Here is a 20284-nt window from a genome sequence, read left to right on the forward strand (position 1 = left end):
CAGAAGAAATTTTTTCGGGGACTAAAATCTCGCCGCTGACAACCGTAAAACAACATGGCGGCCACTCCTTGGCAACGTTCAGTTCGGCCCCGATTTTTCGCGTAAAATGAGTGTGTCCGCGGTGCGGAGATGTTGTCATCGATTTCCAATAGCGCCTAAATGGGGAGGCGTAATCCCTACAGGGAACCCGAGTTGCAGTCTGTGCCAAAAATAAGCTACCGGACGAAAAAACTAGCGTCCGCTTCGCGAAAACGCAAAGTCGACGGCCGATCGAAGCCAAAAAACCAGCAAAACCATCCGGGAAACTTCATCAGTATCGCAACTGATTCGAGCTCTTACGATAAAAGCGTTCCGAATTATATGCAAGATACGATAGCCAGGAGGGAATCTTTAGTGCTGCCACCTTTACGCAGGTTAGAAATCGCGAAAAAACTCTACGCGGCCTCTTTGACATTTTCCCCCTCTTCAGGTTCACCGCCGGGGAATAATAGTCCTTCCGAGCGAAGACAATCTAATTCGAAAATTTCCGGACTATCGTTTCCGAAAGTGAGCGATAATTTATCGTTGACGTCATCTTTGCATTCGAAGAACAGTCCGGCCGCGGCAGCCCACGATAGGATAATGGCCCGAGCTGCGGCAATCGCCACGACGACGACGAACGGCAGTCGAAAAAGCTCGTTCCAATTCGCCGACGAAAATCCGTTCACGTTTCAGCCGAAAGTGAGTTCGGCAAGCGTTCGAATAGTCGAAGGTTTGGGCTCGGATTTTATGACCAGGCAACAGCAACACATTGAAAAACAGAAGAAAAATGTACGTATTTTTTTGTCTTGTAGCTTTAGCTGAAGCGATTATCAAATCTACGACCTGAAAATTATCTCCTTTTAGACAATCCTGGTCAGTTTTTGAAAGCAGGCCGTTTCAATTAAGAATGTCACGGATGAAGTGTTTGAAAGTTTGCTGATAAAATGTCTAATGTCTGGTGTTTGTAGTTTATTTTCAACGAAAAATGTCTGTGAAGTCCCGATCACATTCAAAGTCAGGATAATCAAAAATTGTTACTGAACACATCGAAATATGGATGAACAGTTTTTGAAGTCCGGTGTTTGAAGTTAATTTTTTCATTAAAAATATCCCTGAAAGTTCTGACCACACGTGAAGTCTGATCGATCAACGGTGACAATGTCTGAGGCCAGGGCCGGGTCCAGACAGCAGATTGACTGCTCTTTATTTTACGTTTATTAATCGTTACAGTTGGAACAAGCGAATCAGCATTATCAAGAACAGATCAGAGTGAAGAAATCCACGTCTCCTACAGAGAAAACTAACACTAAGAGAAGTGAGGTATGCAAAAATCATTGTTCTTCATCAAGTTCTTTGTTTAAACCCTATTTGGGTAATCTATAAAAGGGGTTTCAGTTTTGGATTTTTTAGCCTTTCTTATCAGTCGACTTCTTTGGGCTGAGCTTAGCAAAGGAGTTTTACTTTAATCGAATTTGATTAATGAATCTGTTCTAAAGGGATTTGCTTTAATAATTCATTATTGATATGCTAAAATTTAAGTGAAAGATTGATTTAAAAACCAAGTCTCAATCTTACAGTTGTGTGAGCATGGTTAAGTTGAAACTGAGTTGAGATTAGTTTTTCATTTCCAATGTTTTGACGCTAAACTCAGAACTTTGGGTGAAAGTCCTTCGAAAAAATGGAAAATGGAAACAACATATATGTCGGGGAATAGGCGAAAAGCAAGTTAGATAAAAGTGGCCTCCCTGGTCAAGTCATTGGTGATTAATTGGATTCATTTAGTTCACTGTGTGTGAATTACTGGCGTTAAGGATTACGCTAAGAGCTGATTGCTCACGTATTTACTGGTCAAATGTTTGAATCCACTTAAAGATGTCTACGGTCTAATGATTTAAGTGTTTATTATTTTATGGTCACTCTAATCTGGAACCTATTCAATCATTTGATATATATATATATATACTTAATAAATAACGACATTGAAGCGTTATGAAGTTCATCGTGTGCTGAATATCCTGTGTTAACAGGGCTGACCCCAACCTGACCGCAAGTAATGCGAAAAAAAATCCCCCATTTTCTTTAACCATTTTTTGGAAAAAAAACATATCTTTCTCTATACTATGGGAGTTGGACTATTTTATGTAGGCCTACATTAGGCACCAAAAAAGGTGGTCACAAAATACATTTTCAGTCGGTACAAATCATGTTGAGATCGAAACTATTTGCTAATGTGGTTTTGACCTGAGAAAAGGAAATTGTCTTGTCTTATTTATGTGATCATTTTTAATCCCTTACTAACCAACCAGTTACATCTACCGGGAAAGAAACATTGGGTTTGATTTTGAAGTGGGAAAACAAGTAAAGTTTATGGTAAAATTTAGGCTAAAATGATACCTTGTCCTCATCAGCCAGGTCGCTTTAGTTAACCGCAATGAAATTTGTTATTACGATATTTCATTTCTAAAGTCGCTGGGTCTGTTGTTGTTGGCTTGATCATGATTTTGAAACAAAATTAATATTCAGGGCAGATCTATCTGCCCTGTATATTACTTTAACACAGTCGGCCGGGTCAACTTTTCAACTCAGCAGAAATGAGAAACAAGGTATTAATTTCTTTTAAACTTAACTTTTTGCTAATCTAAATACATGACCTTAAGTTATTTTCTTTCATCTTGTATATAAAATATCATTGTATGTTAAATAGGCAACTATACGTCTTATTTATTTGATTTCAATCGCTCTGATGCTTACTGGCATATAAATCTGGGAAGGATTCGGGGGATTTGATTTCGGAATGGGAAATCAAGTACAGTCGGATGGTCGGTGGAATTTACTGAATTCTTTTTTAAATCGAAGTACGTAATTGGAAATTTCTGTTCAGGTTTGTGTAAACAATCTTCCTTTCAGCCCAAACAGACAAACGACTGTTCGGGGGTTGTTTATTTTCGTTGTTTTAAGCACAAGAGAAATCATGAAAGCTGAACTGATTTGATTGCTCGATCGCGTGTTGAGAACTGAAAGGTTTCCCCTGAACTTATTGTTAATCAATTATGAACTGGTTGATAATTCAGTAGTTTCTGGTCTCTATTCGCCGTGAAAGGTTAAATCAACTATACCACTTCCACATAGGCCTACATGAAACCATCAGTAAATACGCAGGTAGCTAAACTTACTAGAATTAGAGTCACCGTTGTAGGCCTAAAATTGGCAGATCCTGGATCTTTAAATATATTTTTGAAATGTAGTTGTGGCTTGTATTTAAGTTTGTAATGTTGTAATTTAGGTTAAGGGTAACATGGAAATGCGCTCTGAACCAGTGGAATGTGTTAGTAAGAATGAAGTAGTCAAATATTTAGGGGTTTAGATGTTTGTGTATGCGTAAACATGTTCCTGAGGCCTCCTTTTAAAGATTTAGGTTTAAGTAGCTCATTAATTATTATTTAGGCGTAGTAATAACAATAATGTAGCCTATAATTCTGTTAAACTTATTGATCATTTTTCAGATGATCTGACCTTGATTTTGGTCGTAAACTAGTTCAGTTTTATCTTAAAGGTTACCCCCGTGCCTAAGGCTGGTGTCACAAAATCAGTCTTAACGTTTAAATCTAAAACTATTTCATTGTTCAGTTTTAATGCACGGTTATAATCTACTTGGAATATTTCTCACTGTACACAAATAACGTATTCATGAAATTGTTTCGTTTGCGTAAAGATCTTTTTCTTATGATATTCTATACATAGCGCTAAGACTTTTCTTACTTTTTTCCCATGAACGAAAATATAGTTTTTGTTTTGCAATCGTGTCAGTATGTTTGGGACAGAAAGTTCTAGAAAGTCAAGGGGAATGAAATCAAAAAATATTGACCATCTCTTTACGACCATTTTGTGACTATAGTCCGGGGTATTGTGATCAACTTGTAGCAGTCTTAACATTTTACTTGCAATTACTTACTAAACGTTAAATAAATTTGTACTCAAAATTTGAGGATTTTGTTGATGATTCTTGTTTTTAGGTGCATTTATTCAAACTTAATCGTTTTAAACTTTTTCATGTAATCAGGTCCAGATCTGGGATTCTGGGCCCAGTTTCAATGTACATTTATGACCAGTTTAAGATTCTATATAGCCAATCTAACAACTAAAGATCAGTCTTATAGAGCTGCCAACTGTTCCTGATTTTCAGTATTTCATTAATATTTTGTCCCGAGAAATGCTGTTGAATTTTTTTTTAATGCATAGCCTACAGAATTGTGAAAGATGTTACTGAGGTCCTAGGAATTGATAACAGATTAATTTTAACATTTTCTTTCATATTTCAATGAAATGTTACTGAAAATATTCAACTAGTTATTAATAGCATTTTTCACAGGTTGGCAACCCTGGTCTTAATGATTTGAGACCATTCGTATCCATCTAAATAACCCTCGTATTTAAAGTATCAAATATCACCGCAACTGCCCCACCACGTTCCATCCCACCCCGCTCCATCCCACCCCACCTTGCCGTAGCAAACTGTTTTGTAACGCTGACTGGTTGCCTGGTGAACCCTGTCACGCTCAATAAACCCTTCAACATCGCTAAACACATGATTTTGTTTCACAGTAAACTATTTATCATTGTCTATCACTGTTACATCGTCATGGCTACACTTCCTGGCGTCTGCCAGTATCGCCGGTGCTCCAGCCGCGGCTGTTGCGGTTGTCATCATCTCATCGTCATCGAGTGGATATTTATTGTTATTTAGGAGGATTGTATTAAATAATCGTTTTTGATTAGTGTGCATAAAACTGCAGCTGATATTAAGTGGCTCTCTGGTGAGTACTGAGCCATCATCATAATTACTTACTGGATGGCTTATTTTTTACAATAGGTAGCCTCAATGAGGATATATGTTATTTTGAGGCCCATTTGCACAATCACAGCTTAAGTAAAAAACCACTTAGATAGTTTAGACCACAGTCACAGTTGTGAGATTGGCTATAGAACCAAAAATTGAGCTCAGACTGGACTTAAGTTGTTAGATTGGCTATAGAACCAAAATGAACTCAGACTGGTGTTAAGTTGTTGGATTGGCTACACAACCAAAATGAGTTTAGACTGGTTAGATTAGTTATAGAACCAGAATGGGATATGATAAAATCGGTTTATAATCTAAACCATGAATCTATTACCAGACCCTTAACCCTGAGGACTTACAATCAAGACTTGGGTTCAAAATCTGGTCTGAAAAATACTGAACTATCGATTACAATAATTTTCACACTTTCGCATCTTTCAATTGTTTTCTGCAGAGTTTTGACGCCGGGAGCGAAAATAAGGACGCAATGAAACCACAGGCATCGCAATCAAATACATCGGTGAACAACAACAAATCTACTTCATCTAAAACCGTTTCAAATCAAGGTCTGAGCAGACTGGAAAATAGTAAGTGAAATACCGCGATTATGGCACGGTATAAGGTAATAATTTCCCCTGGAGAAAATTCCACGAGGTAAAAATCCCCCAGGTAAACGATTGTAACCTAGTTTTTATTCAAGTTGCCTACTCTTGTTGGGGGATTTTTACCAGGGGGATTATTACCTCCATTCTTATGGCACTGTTTGCTTTGAATAATTGAAGTTAGGGTCCTCTAACAACTTGAGATCATTTGAATTGTTCATTTGGAGTTGTCCTTATAAATCTTTTCTGTTGCAACATGGAATCTAGAGTCCATGGTTGCACGCAAAAAAGGTTTTCTTGGTTTGTCTCTCTTACAATATACTACGCGACAAACGCGAAGATATAGAGTTGAAAAATGTATAGTTCAAAAGATCTCTCTATGTCTGATGTTTAGTGAAGTGTCCACATGTATTTTTGTCTTGTATTGTGTTTGCGTTTCAATGCGAATGCTTAATGAAACAGCTTTGTAATAAAGGGCCGGGTCGGTTGGAATTTATTGTGTACTCAGTAAATTACAACACTTAATCATGTCAATACACTTTCCAAAATTATCCATTTCTTCAGAAAAATTGCAACATAAAAGTGATAAAAGTAATAAAAAGTCTTTTGTGTTGATCGGTAAATGAAAATCTTTATCGCGGAAAACTTGTTTTAGTAACGAGGCCCAGTGCCATATATTTAAAGGTTTCATTGACTCGATCTCTTTTTGTTGTGGTAGGCAAGAGAAGTTTGGTGTCAGGAATTTTTTTAACCCTTTCACAGTGGTTCCCTAGATTTATCAGGGTTTTAACAAGCCATTTTGGATGTTCCACAGTTGCTAGTTAATAAAGGTTCCCTTAAAGGTCGTTGTAAATAAGTTAGTTTGACTAATGTTATGGTCAAATTTTACAAACGAACTTTAATCTAACTAGAACTGGGTTAAATCGTTGATATAACATAACATAACTGACTGATATCTATTGTAAACAAAATACAGTTGCAAAGTTTTGCTTTGATTAACTTCTACAGTCCAATCATCATTGGAGGTTTTAGTTATACTTACTTTCATATAATTACTGTGGAACTTCAGAAAAATCATTATTTCACATGTAAAATTTCTATACCTACCACCACAAAATGTAGATTTTTGCGTTGCTAAAGCCTGTGATAGACTAAGCGAATTTCATGGCTGAATCATTTTTTTTAAACCAAATTTTGCGTAATGTACCACAGGACACCGAAAAGATTTAGTGAAAAAATACATCAGATCATTTATTCTCCTAAAATGTATGAACCTCTTTTTCCTGAATTCAATCACAGGTGTATTATGAAGTTTGTCTAGTCTGTCACGAGTTTAAAATGTTAACAATCACGTGCGTGAGTTCGACCACATTTCGCACTCCTCAATCGATTGATACTTTTACCAGGTCCGTACGGTTCGTTGGGCGTCGGCGCGGGCCCCGGCACAGTTCTCGCTAAACAGAAAACTAAAATCGCCGCCAATCTGAAAAAACGTCAGAACACGACGATCGTAGATTCGAGTCGAACGCAACGAGGTAATAACGAACGTAAAAATCCAACTTTACACGAGTCAGAAAATAATCAAGGTAAAATTCGGTCTAAGTTTTTGCGTTTAGTGTTTTTGGCTCCTTTCCACACACCTACACGTGCCTCTAGTGCAAAGGTAATTCCCTTTATCTTCTCAGTATGTTTGCGAACATCTTGGCGACAAATTCCTAATGTTTTTAAAGATTTATTCAAGTTAGACAAGATTATTTCAGAGCGGAGAAACTTTTTCTCTGGCGAAATCATTTGGGAATTATTTAAGATGATAGATAGATAGTAGTTGTAGACATTTTTTTCAAAATTTTCAACCCGATTTTACACGGTCTGGTTCAATTTTTCTAATAGCACTTGTTAAAACATTCACCGTGTGTAATAATCATCACAATATAACAGCACCAAAACCAACAAATTTGATGAAAAACAAATCTCAAATTTAGTCACACATAGAATAGAAAATTTAAGATATAATTTTCTCCGTCGCTTGAAAATTTTATCTTCAGATTTCAAATGTTTTTATTTCATTTCTAGATGAACATCCCGAACACATTTCGCATAATCGTAGTAAAACGCTGCCCCCTGGTGGACAGAAAACGACGATGTCGAAAGTAACAGAGATGAATCTAGACCGGGTGAAAAACGCTAAATTGATGGCAGAACGAGCTATCAGGGTACGTTCCCTCGAAGCTGCTCCTCAAGAAGTTAGGCCTAGATGGCTTTCACTCTACAGTCAAATTGATCATAAAACTTCCACTGAATTCGATTGTCAGTGTGTTGCAGTCATATTTGAATATCTATTAACCCTTCTCAGTGCGTCTACACCGCAGTGCAGTGTATGAATCGGTGATGGATTTTGCTAGTACACCGCACTGCGGGGTATTGATTTAATTAGTAATTAGTTTTCATCTCTATTGAAAGATGGCAGCACCTGTCAAACATAGTGAAATATTAGTCACTTACGGCAGTGCGGTGTATACGCACTATAGTGGTATTCCCGTTATTCCACACACTAGGGTGGAATTTCCAAAAATTTTCAAATTATCTTCAGCACTATAGGGTATTGATTAGTCAGCACTGAAAGGGTTAAATTGATTTGTTGCAGAAACGTAAAGTATTCACGATACAAGGACCGTACCCGTCAATCCGAGCGAGTCTACGCCGTCGAGGCTGGGTGGAGAAATTCTACAAGATTCCGGGACCGGTGAAAAAAATACAGAGATCCGTGAATCGTAAACCGAAAATTGTCGATTCCGATGACGATAATGATGATGATGACGGAGATGATGATGGAGACGCTGATGGTAAGCATCTATCGTGTTTACGTATAAAACTTACAAAAAAACAGTGTATTTTGCTTATCACACTTATCTTATTAACTCATTGCCTGCCAAAACCGTACTGGTACGGTTGACTTGTTTCTTAACTTTAACGATAGATGGCGAATCCATCGCACAACAATAGTTAGTTTAATGCCTTAAACTATTATCAGTCGTTCAATGCAGTGTGTTAGTGACGTCATCTATTGAAATGGGGTCTGAACACGCATGAATTGGCATAATAAAATACCCCCTCTGCACTAGTGATTGCTGCAGATTTTATCAGTTTTAGAAGAAATGCTGCTTATTTTACATGAAAAAGCAAGACCAGATAAACAAAATAAAACAAATTTGATGATGATATCTCTTTTAGTTTTTGTTTTATGAATCTCTGAATAACACGGAAATCCTGGCAAGTGCAGCATTAAAGAGTTAAGAAAATTGAACTGCATTTGCCGAATTTTTGATAAATTTTGTATTTCTTTATGAATTATGAATTTTATATAATCATTTCGATCAAAATTCTGTTATGTCTCTTCACTTGTGTACATTAATGGAGAAAATTCTATCATTAATTTAATGATATTCTCTAACACAGATTACATGGCCGATGAAAATAAAGTTCCTCCGTGGGAAGAAAATGATGGCATTTACGGAATTATGGTTCGTATTTCTCTTGATTCTAAACTCTTCCCAGAAACCTGATTGTTTTATGATGACATTATCATAGAATGTTTCATCTGGGGCATGAAGCCGCAGTTTATTGGAGATCTTTCTGATGACTTAACCCTTTCCTTGTGTCTACACCTCAGTGCAGTGTATAGATTAGTGATCGACTTTGCTCTTACACCGCATCACAGTGTATTGATGCTTCGCTTTTATCTCCATTGAAAGATGGCATCACCTGTTTAACATAGTGAAATACTAGTAACTAATGATACATCGCACCGCAGTGTAGACGCACTATAGCGATATGCCTGTTATACAATGCACTGGGGTGGAACCTTTTTAAATTTTCTAATCATCTCCTGCCTATATCTTTTTGGTATTAATTATTTGATGCAATTCAAAGTTGATAAAAGGAACACGACATATATCATTGAAATGTCTATATTTCAGTCTCGTATAGCGCGGAATTCATCGCCGACGTTCGTCTGGTGTATTCGTCGCGACGCGGTCGATTTCCGATTTATGAGCAGAGATCAGATGGTGAATCATTATTGTCGCGCCGGTTCGTTTACGACGAAAGCCGGGCTGTGTACGAACATACGAAACGTTCAATGGTATTACGACGCCGATCCCGATACGTTCTTCCCGCGTAGTTATAAACTCAATAGCGAAGACGACGATAAGCTCAATTTTGTTGGTAAGTCTCGTTACACTTATTGATTTCTTACCCTTTTCAGTGCCGACAGTTTCATACTAAAAAATGCTGTTAAATGCTTTGTCAAATTCCACTCCAGTGCCTTGTATAACATACACACTGTTATATTGCATCTACCTCTCAGTGCGGTGTGGTGTATATCATACACACTGTTATATTGCATCTACCTCTCAGTGCAGTGTGGTGTATATCATACACACTGTTATATTGCATCTACCTCTCAGTGCGGTGTATATCATACACACTGTTATATTGCATCTACCCCTCAGTGCGGTGTGGTGTATATCATACACACTGTTATATTGCATCTACCTCTCAGTGCGGTGTGGTGTATATCATACACACTGCTATATTGCATCTACCTCTCAGTGCGGTGTATCATTAGTTATTAATATTTACAATATAAGATACTGCCATCTTTCAATAGAGATGGAGATTCTTACTAATTGAAAATAAGATGGATACGCTGCATCAGGTGGTAGGTGCAATATAGGGTGGGTGGATTATACACTACATACCAAGGTACTCGAACTAAAAGGGTTTTAAGGGTACTTGCACTGAAAGGGTTAAAGGCTTCAACTGTTTATGAAGTCACCTAACCCAGGGTTTCAATTAATTGCACGAAATTCATGATTTTCGCTACCAAACATTCTGCATTCCTAAGAGCTGCCATGTTTGTTTTGAATGAAGAGCAGCAATATCTATTGGGTTTCAATCTTAAGTTGTTGGGGATTTATTTCATGAATTTGATTGTTTTCAGATGATTATCGGTTGTCAGCTTGTATGAATATTATTAAATGGGTGATCTATCGGCATGAAGGTGAACCGGAGCCAGATGAGGGGGAAGATGAGGAGAAGGGTGAAAATGAAGATAAAGAAGAGAAATTAGAGGAGAATACTTCAAATATGTCAAATACATCGAATACGTCAAATGCGCCAAATAACAAATGTATGTTTGAATACAGTTCTTTTTCATTCAAAATATTGTTATGATATTAGTTTGACAATTGGTAAACCAACAACTGTAGTACCTGACCCTGAGTCAACTGTGAAACTGGTCCACAGTAAAATCAAACCACACTGTCAGCTTAGTACTAGGTAGACTTAAAGATCAACTCATTTAGTTGGTGTGAAATACACTGCAGAAGAAATTACTGTTACAATCCAAATGGTTTCGAAATGATGACAATTTTCTTGAATTTTGCAGCTCCATCGCGTAGGAAGAAGAAAGGAGGTGTCGTTCCGATGAAATGTTTAGACGTAGCTATTCAACAATGTGAACGATGGATCAGATTCAAAAACAACGAAGATATCGATCATTGGGAGGATGTAAGTTTTAAAAATTCTTTTAAATGTCTGGTCAACAGTTGACAAAGGTTAGAATCAGGATCAATTCAAACGATTGACTTTTTTTCAGCCGTATGAAATTTCTGATGCTCAATGGGATCAGCTAATACAGTGGTCTTATCAACTTACTCAGTAAGTCAGCATTCTTCAATCGCAGGGATATAACTATGTATATACTTCCAGTTACATTCACCCTTTCTGTGCCATCTTTCAATAAAGATGAAGACTTATTACTAAAAATCATCACTGCACCATGATGCGGTGTACTATCAAAGTCCATCACTGATTTATACATGTCACTGCAGTGTAGACGCACTGAAATGTTTAAGTTTGTGCACAGTTTTTGACAATTTTTGATATAAGATTCAATATGTAGTCAACCTTTGATTATCCCCCGACATTCAATCATCGACCATCCTTAGTAAACGAAGGACCGGGAAATCGAGTCCCTGAAAGTCAAAATTTCGAAATAAGTTCTGAAGATTATGGATCCGTTTCTCGTTTTTGTAGGGATGACGGTGTAATTCAACAGAGTAGATCGCGGTTAGCCGAATGTCAAATAATGGCCGATCGCCTACGACTGACGAAACCTCAGTTTGATATGGACGGTACGAAGAATATATGGATTGTCAAACCTGGCGCCCAATCAAGAGGAAGAGGTAATGTAAAAAAGGCCACGATAAAAAAGGGTATCACCAAAATCCTAAATCAACGATGTAGGGGAATACCATGGGTTTGACTTGTTTCAAATTCCGAATCTGTTTTATTCTCATGAAAATGCGAATGGATTTCACGCGAGGGCAAACTCGATTTTCGTAGATCATTACACGAGACAGAAAGACCCATATATCCCATTAGTAATATGATTGCTATGTCATCTCTGGTGATATTTTTTTATTTTCAGAAGCTTGATATCGCTATGTTTTTAACTACCGTCAATTAGGGAAGATATGTCAGTTTTTAAGCAAGCAGTCATGAGAAATATCAAATTAATTCAAATAGTAGACAGATTCACACTATATAGATTTCAATATACTAAATACCTACAACCTACTTTACTGCGGCCAGTTGCTCAGTCAAGGGTTCGATATTAAGACCAGCCTAAAATCATTCTGGTTCTATAGCCAATCTAACAACTTGAGACCAATCTAAGCTCACTTTGGTTCTATAACCAATCTTACAACTCAAGGCCAGTCTTAAGTCCATTTTTGTTCTATAACCAATCTAACCAATAATACCAGTCTAAGCTCATTAATTGGTTCTATTACCAATCTAACAGCTCAAGACCAGTCTAAGACCATTTTGAATCTAGAGCCATCTTAACAACTTTGTTCTCAGGATATGAGCCTCCACTCGCATGGTTAGATAATGTCTCCCTGGTGTGTTGTTTTTCAGGTATAATGGTCATGGGAAAACTAGATGAGATTCTGAAATTAGTCAATACCAAGAAATACGTCGTACAGAAATACATCGGTGAGTATTTCAACTGCAGTTGCAAAAAAAACCAGATTTTTCGGCTCATTTATTTCGTGAAATTTGCTTATTTTACTTCTCGTTGCACAGAGCGCCCCCTGTTGATTTACAACACGAAGTTCGATATACGTCAGTGGTTTCTGGTAACCGATTGGAACCCGTTGACCATGTGGTTTTATCAGGACTGTTATTTCAGATTTTGTACGCAGCAATTTACTCTAGACGACTACAACGCGTAAGTGATGCCTGATCCGTACTGTAGCAATTGGTAGCAACAAAAATGATATCCAACTTTCAAAACCATTCAATTTCTTTGAATTGATTCAGTTAATATTAGTAAATTGAGTTTTTTGTTACCAATTCAGGGTGGTCACTTACCTACCTGGAAACCAGCGATAAGTCAGGGAAATATCTTATCTACCATATATAAGATATTTTCTTGAAAAAATTTTATAAAAAAAGCTAAAAATCAGGGAAAAGTCAGGGAAATTTTCTGTGGATGTCAACACGCAAGTCAAATTTAGAGTCAAATTTAACCGAGACTGTGGATCGTAGGGCCAGTTCCAAAGTAGAAACTTAAAACCAAAAGTGGCCCTAAATCTTAAGACTGGTCTAAGCATCTAAGTCATTAGATTGACTTATAACTCATGTGGTCTTAAGCAGGTCTTTAGTCTAAGCCTATGAAACCGGTTGCAGGTTCCACTGGATCATTTCCTTAGATTACAAATCTATGATCTATTTTTGGACACTTCTTCTATAGAAAGTTTTGCTAGTCGTAGATAAACCGAACCGGTCTCGAAAGTTTTATACGTTTTTATGACGTAATTTCGTCATGTTTTTACAGGTCGATTCATCTATGCAATAACTCGATACAGAAACACTACAGTAACGGACCTCGTTCATCTCATTTACCTCAGGATAACATGTGGGACAACGATCAATTTAAAGATTATCTCAGGTAGAGAAATAACAAGAAACTTCAGCTAAACGACACCTTGAAAATTATAGCACATATATATTGCTTAGTAAAATAGGAAATTATGTAGGCCTAAAATAAAGAATGAATAAGATTATTTTGGGTTTGAATATATCGATAATTGAATTTACCGGCAACCAGTCGAGCAACGATATATCGATGATGTAGTGCACATCAACTCCCCCTTAAATACCGGTAATGCGTATTGTAAAGGTTTTTTATGGCGTCAGAAAGTTAGATTTTAAAGACTATCATTCTATCTTGCATATGAACTACATGATTTCCCGATCCTAGAAATTCAAGACTTTATTTTGTCTACTTTCCTGACTATGGAGTTTTCAAAATTACGAATTAATACTTTTTTCACTGAATAAAATGATATTTCTATTCACGCAGACGTAGAGGTCACGGTGATGTTTGGGATAAAGTGATCTATCCCGGTATGAAGGAGGCGGTGCTCTCGGCTCTACTCTGTACACAAGATCTAGTTGAATATAGAAAGGTTCGTTCTATTTTTTGGGGCTACCATCTTTTTTAAAAGCGTTATTGGTGAAAAACTTAACAATGAGACCTCATTACAGTGTGCACATTTTATATTATAAACCTTCATACAGTGTACACCTTTATGAAGTGGGCGCGCCACAATAATTTGTAGATTTGTAGAGCTATTCACTATTCACTTATTAAACTAAAAACTTACATATTTGTTCTTTCATGAAGTCATCATTTGAATTGTACGGTGCTGATTTTATGATCACTGAAGATTTCCGTCCGTGGTTGATAGAGATTAACTGTAGCCCGACGATGGCTCCTAGTACTAAAGTGACGTCACGACTTTGCGCGAATGTTCAGGAAGACACGATCAAAGGTACCACACAATCTGACTAAAATCCAGAGGCTCATTACATAGTGCTAGTAGAGATTCAAAATGTAGGAAAAAGTAAACTTGATCATTGAGCATTATCAATTATCTTATCAGATACCTGGAACAGTTCCAAAATAATTTTAAGAATTTCAGACTGAGTTATTGGGAATAGATAGATTGTTTCTCAAACCGTAGTTATTCTTAACCTGGACCCAATTGCACAACCATGAGCGAGTCTAAAAGTGGTCCTAAGTCTTAAGAAGACTGGTCTTGAGTTGTTAGATTGATTATGGAACCAAAATGCGCTTAGATTGGTCTGAAGTTGTTAGATAAGCTTCAGAATCAAAATACGGTAGGCTTAGACTGATCTTAAGTTGTTTGATTGGTTAGCGAACCAAAATAAGCTTAGACCGGTCTTGGATCTTACGCCGGGTAGTTGCTTGGTCATGGCTTAGATCTAACACCAGTCTAGGACCATATTAGTTCTAAAGCCAAACAACTTAAAACCAGTCTAAAGATTTAAGACCACTTTTGGACATACCGGCAGGTCGTGACCGTGTGACTGCTTGACTCTGCCTTGTGAATACATTAGAAAGTCATATTTTCATGTTCAACGTTTCTATTTTTCAGTCGTAATCGATCGAAAATATGACAAAACGGCAGACGTCGGACGATTCGAATTAGCGTATAAACAGAGCGTCGTCGACGTTCCTCCGTACATCGGACTGTGTTTATCGGTCGAGGGTCAGGGCATCCGTAAACCCGGTTCGATTCTCACCGCTCGCAGAAACACGTGTGCTAGTTTAGACATAGTCGCCGAAGTGAATCAGAATCAAACTAAAGAATCGAAAGTGAATCGTAGTTCGCCGTACTTGGCGTCGAGCGGCGCGGCGGCCGCGCTCGAACAGACGTATTCCAACAATAAACCGTTGCCGTTCTCGTACACGAAACCGACGAATCATTACAAATCACCGACGCTGTCTTCCTCGTTGTCATCAACGACACTCGGTAAAAAAGACTCCGTGAATTCCGTGACGAGCAAATCGTCGTCGTCGGCGGCGACGACAGTAAAAAACGCGACCAGTTCGTCGTCGATGGTCGCGGCGACCGGTTCTCGTAGTCGCGATAACAACATCGTTCAACAGCAGACGACGGCGAGACAGTTACCGGAACGCGAACGGTTCCCGCTGCGATTGACGAACGTCGACGCCTTAGATTTGAAGCAGGCGCTGGCTCCGCCCTCGAAAGGTAATGATAATCAAAACAACAACAGCGCCGGCGTCGTCGTCGGCGGGAGTGAGGATGAATTAATCGAACGTTTAAAAACGATTGTCGAAGAGAAATCGTTGCTCGGTTCGTCAACCGCGTTTTCTCACAGAAGTTCCGCTGATAGTAATCGAATTCCCCCTCCTCGAATCGTCGGGCTCGATAGCGCAAATCATCGGCTGCGCGGCGAGATTCCCGTTTTGAATCGCGCGCCCGTCGTCCCGGCGATTCGAAATAAAAAAGGACGCTCGAAAAGTATCGATCGGTTCGATGACGATGATAAAGCGAGTTTCCGATTGCCACAAGTTCCGTATGCAAATATGGTATCCGATGAGACCGTCGTTTCGGGGGGTGCTAAGTCGTCCAGCGCGCCTAGATTACGATATTTTTCGAGTCAAAAACCGCAAAACAGTTTATTCATAGAATGACTGGTTGTAGTGTACGCATCATCGCGATGATATTCAGCTCAATCCCAGTTTTTTCTGCGGTTAATTTTGAGAGTTTTAGAGTGTTTTTCTTTTTGCTTCTAAAAAATATGTAATTTTGGTCTTAACTAACGTGAAAGTTTGAACTAAACGATTCCTGAAGCACGACTGGATTTTCGGTGCAAGTGGCCTAGTAATCTTTTACCTATATAGAATAGAATTTCCATTGAAAATTATTTTTTGCACTTGCATTTTATGCAAATTAGGGACAGGGGGCCAGGATCTCATATCAGCAATTTAGCGTCGTAAGTATCGAAAGACGGAAAGCTGAATGGCAAAAAGTCTAAAAACTGCCATTCGGAAAATCCATTTGTCTTGACCAAGTATTTGACTTGAATAAAACCCAGGGGCCTTGGTAGTTAAGCTTAAACGTATTAGGCTTATTTCGTTGATAATCAAACTTGAAATTAACCAAAAATTTGAGATTAGTTTTTCCATGGTTCGATAGATCAAATTTAAATGGCTTAATTCCGATGAAACTACAGTTTTATATCTGTCTATTGAGTGACTTGTGAAGTAAGAATGATTGTCACTCAATTTATATTCTCTTTTCCTGCTGCTAATCTATCGGTTATACATAATAAAAGACGAAAAACTTATTATTTTGGTCGCAGGCAAAACGAAGTCTTCACCCGGTTATCGCAAACATACTATTGACGATTTGAAAGCAGCCCATGTCATCAAGGTTCCTCTACCAAAAAAGCTGTCATTTGGAAAACTCCCAATTATAAAGACTCAGATTTTGTAAAATCTCATCCGCGAATGAGGTATCAATGTACGCTCAAATCTATTCTTTATTATATTTTTTATCATCTCTCTCTGTCTATCCCTGCACACACTGTGTGGTAATACTATTCCTGTGTGCACACTGGTGATACTATACCTGTGTGCACACCCGTGTGGTAATACTATACCTGTCCGCACACACTGTGTGGTAATACTATCCCTGTGCACACCGTGTGGTAATACTATTCCTGTGTGCACACTGGTGATACTATACCTGTGTGCACACTGTGTGGTAATACTATCCCTGTGCCCACACTGTGGTAATACTATCCCTGTGCACACACTGTGGTAATACTATCCCTGTGCACACCGTATGGTAATTCTATCCCTGCTCACACCATTCCAAAGTTCTGGAACCAGTTCCACAGTACTGGCACCCAGCTGCTCAGTTATAACTGAATTCCTAGAGCCCTTTTTTCATAATAACAATATTTGTACTGACATTTTGCTGTCGTATTTCTTTCTGCAGTTATGCGCGTCAAATTGCCACCTCTTACTAGAGCTCACATCTACAATCATCGAAATCGTTCACCAGTTTTGTAAGCAAACTTTTGAGAACTGGGGCCAATTTTCGAGACCGGTTTTGATTTTTAACTCAAATTGCTTGAATAGTGAAATTAACCCAGAGTTTAAGATGAAACTGGTCGCATGAAAATGGCCTCGAGGCATTGTTGCATAGCCATGGCTGAATCCTAACATAAACCTAGTCATCATTCTACCGGTACTGGTCTTAAAGCTGTAAGATTGGCTTCTGAACCAAAATGAACAGTTCTTGAATCTTAGCCTGGACTGTGCAACCAGCCTCTGATACTTTGTGTAATGCAGTGCCTTATAATATATATTATGATTTTGTATGATTATTTACCTGCTTGCTATAAGATATTCTCCAAAATGTAACACCCCTAAGCCTTGAAAAATGAGCATCATCCGGGTCTAGAAAAATCAAAAGTTTGTTAAACTAAAATATGGATGTATTTTTTTTGTCTATCTGATCAACATCATGAGTTCATTGTAAACTGCTGAATAGAAATCGATGAGATCTAAAAAATCTTTCCGAAGATATCCTTCACGGTGTTTAAACTGAATCCGAAAACATTTTTTTCAAACAAAAGCGAAAAGGATATTTTCTGGACGGTGTCAATAAGTTTTTCTTCATTACTCTGAATACTATATTTTAACCGATTTCTTGTGGTTTCAATTTCATCACGTTAAAGTTCGAGAAAGAAACATGACCGGCGTTTGCACGCTTCTGGACATGGTTCCACGGTTCTGGATTAGAATTTGACTATGGTTGAATTGGGGCAACTGTGGAACTGGATCTATCTTTGTAGGGCTTCATTTCTACTGCATGCACTCCTATGCACACCCTCAGACTACATCCTCCTTCAACAGGGATATTTATAATCTTGTCTCTCGTGAGACAGCCACGATAGAAAGTCATGCCCTAGTTGCACACCTTTTAAAATGTATCAACTGTGAGGGAGGATGCCTCAATCATACACCATAAACCCTTTTAGTGCTGACTAACCAATACACTTTCAGTGCTGGAGATATTTTGACAATTCAATGCAATACAAGGCAATGCAGTGTACTAGCAAAGGCCTCACCAATTTGTACACCGCACTGCGGTGTAGACACACTGAAAGGGTTAAGTCGGGCATAGATCAACCTTCTGACTGCCAGCGATTCTCTGCGACCGCCAATTGTATTGCAGTCAAACTATGTGGCCATTTTGACTGGTTGCGTCACTGGCAGTCACAAGTCGACCTGCACCTGCCTTTAGAACTATACTCATCTTGATAATCATAATTTCTAACTTAGCTCTAGATATTTATGGTGTTGGGAAATGATAATCAAATTATTTACACTTATTAATTGAATTATCTATTGAATTAGTTCCCCTGATTTAATTATGATAATACATTTTTACGAATCTGTATACGTTTCAGTAATACTCAACGCTCTACCCACAATATGTGTAGGGATTTACAGATATTTAATTCTTTGATTTACACTTTTAATTTCTAAAAAGATTTTCATCAATTTCAAAAATTCACTTTAAGAATATTCTTGCACTCTTTGAATTAAGTTATTAAGTCACCTGATATCTTAATGTACAATAGACTCCGTACGCCTTACTCAGTTCGGTTTGGATAAGTCTGGATAAGTCATCAGCAATTTAAGCAAATTTGAGTCTTCAGGTTCCAGTTGCTCAAAACATGGTCACAGTTTACCAGTGGATAATTGACATAGTCACAGTTAAAACTTCATTGTTACTACTACGTACTCTGGTATTTATCCAGAGGTTAACTTTTAACAGCAACTGTCCTCTGATATGTGATTAGATTTTTTCACTCTCATGGCAGGACCTAGGCAACGTTTGCCCCTCAAAATCTAAGCATATCTTTTAATGAGTTGGTTGGAGTCTACTGTACATGTAAATGTCTATGTATTGTATTGCATGCTTTGAGCCTTAATTCTAACTGTGCGCACTTTTTTCTCGCCGTCCACAGGTTCTCTGGCAGTCGAGGGCAGCTGGGGTCAGATTTGTGCCAAGTGCGGCAACAACCTAAACATGATGTTCCACTACGACAACGAACACCAGTGCAAATGTCGGCAAGACAGCGTCAGTTCAGCCGGGGTCAAATACAAACGTTGTAAAAGCGCGCGTACGCCTTATTCCCCGCGTGCGTCCGATGTATCGCCGCGCCCGCCGAGTTCCAGCGCGACCGCCGTTCCCCGCGATCACATCCTAGCAGCCGTTTACAAACGCGGTTCGTGCGGATTCGAACCGCGACCAACGACGACACCGCAGCAGCATCATCGCGCTTTAAAATCGACGGACTCCGGATTTCGCATCCCTCCCTTGACGAACTCGCGTTCGGTCGTGCACGCTTTCCCCTCGCTTACGCAACAAGGCACCGGTAACCGGCGTAGTCTCGCGCTCGGGTCTTTATACTCACGCAGTTTCTACCGCGCACGCCTCGGCGGCCATTAAAATCTCATTCGCGCTTGAAATAAACTTTCAGCTTTGTGATGTGCAGTTTTGCAGTTTTAATGTGCTTTTTGAAAAATTCACCGTTTTGGGGCCATCTCAATAGTTTAATAAATCAAGCCAAAATTAAGTCCCTCAACTGCCAATTGTTTTGTGTGGTATCAGCGATACCATAATACCGGGTAGATCATGCCTTTTTAGACCCCTACGTGCCTTGTTTTTAACCCCCCCTTTGCAAAGGTGTCCCCCTTTTAGAAAATATCCAAAAAACTTTGTGACGATTATTTTTGATAAAATCATGTTTACTACAATTATTACAAAAACTATTTAAACCTGCTTGGTTTTTTTCTGGGCGTATTAAACTTTTCGTTCGAGACTGTAAAAAGTAT

The 20284-nt window shown here is 38.4% G+C and overlaps 1 protein-coding gene across 2 annotated transcripts; it reads left to right on the top strand.

Annotated features, from left to right (window-relative positions):
• The first annotated feature begins 50 nt into the window (after window positions 1-50).
• LOC141901366 (tubulin tyrosine ligase 3-like) lies at window positions 51-19698 on the top strand. 2 transcript variants are annotated; one of them, XM_074788560.1, is made up of 20 exons: window positions 51-810; window positions 1252-1341; window positions 5313-5445; window positions 6867-6995; window positions 7534-7673; window positions 8105-8303; window positions 8917-8981; window positions 9438-9684; window positions 10463-10651; window positions 10910-11031; window positions 11120-11181; window positions 11560-11708; window positions 12445-12522; window positions 12613-12757; window positions 13367-13480; window positions 13895-14000; window positions 14219-14366; window positions 14994-15611; window positions 17370-17439; window positions 19414-19698. In XM_074788560.1, exons 1-20 carry the CDS (start codon window positions 160-162, stop codon window positions 19559-19561), a joined length of 3603 nt encoding a protein of 1200 aa, XP_074644661.1. In that variant the 5' UTR covers window positions 51-159; the 3' UTR covers window positions 19562-19698. The 2 variants fall into 2 exon arrangements, with proteins under 2 accessions (XP_074644661.1, XP_074644662.1); XM_074788561.1 differs by lacking the exon at window positions 17370-17439 and adding an exon at window positions 16729-16881 and having other exon boundaries at window positions 19414-19507.
• The last annotated feature ends 586 nt before the right edge of the window (window positions 19699-20284 follow it).

Source organism: Tubulanus polymorphus, chromosome 3 (assembly GCF_964204645.1).
Source record: "Tubulanus polymorphus chromosome 3, tnTubPoly1.2, whole genome shotgun sequence".
NCBI classification, from domain to species: domain Eukaryota; kingdom Metazoa; phylum Nemertea; class Palaeonemertea; order Tubulaniformes; family Tubulanidae; genus Tubulanus; species Tubulanus polymorphus.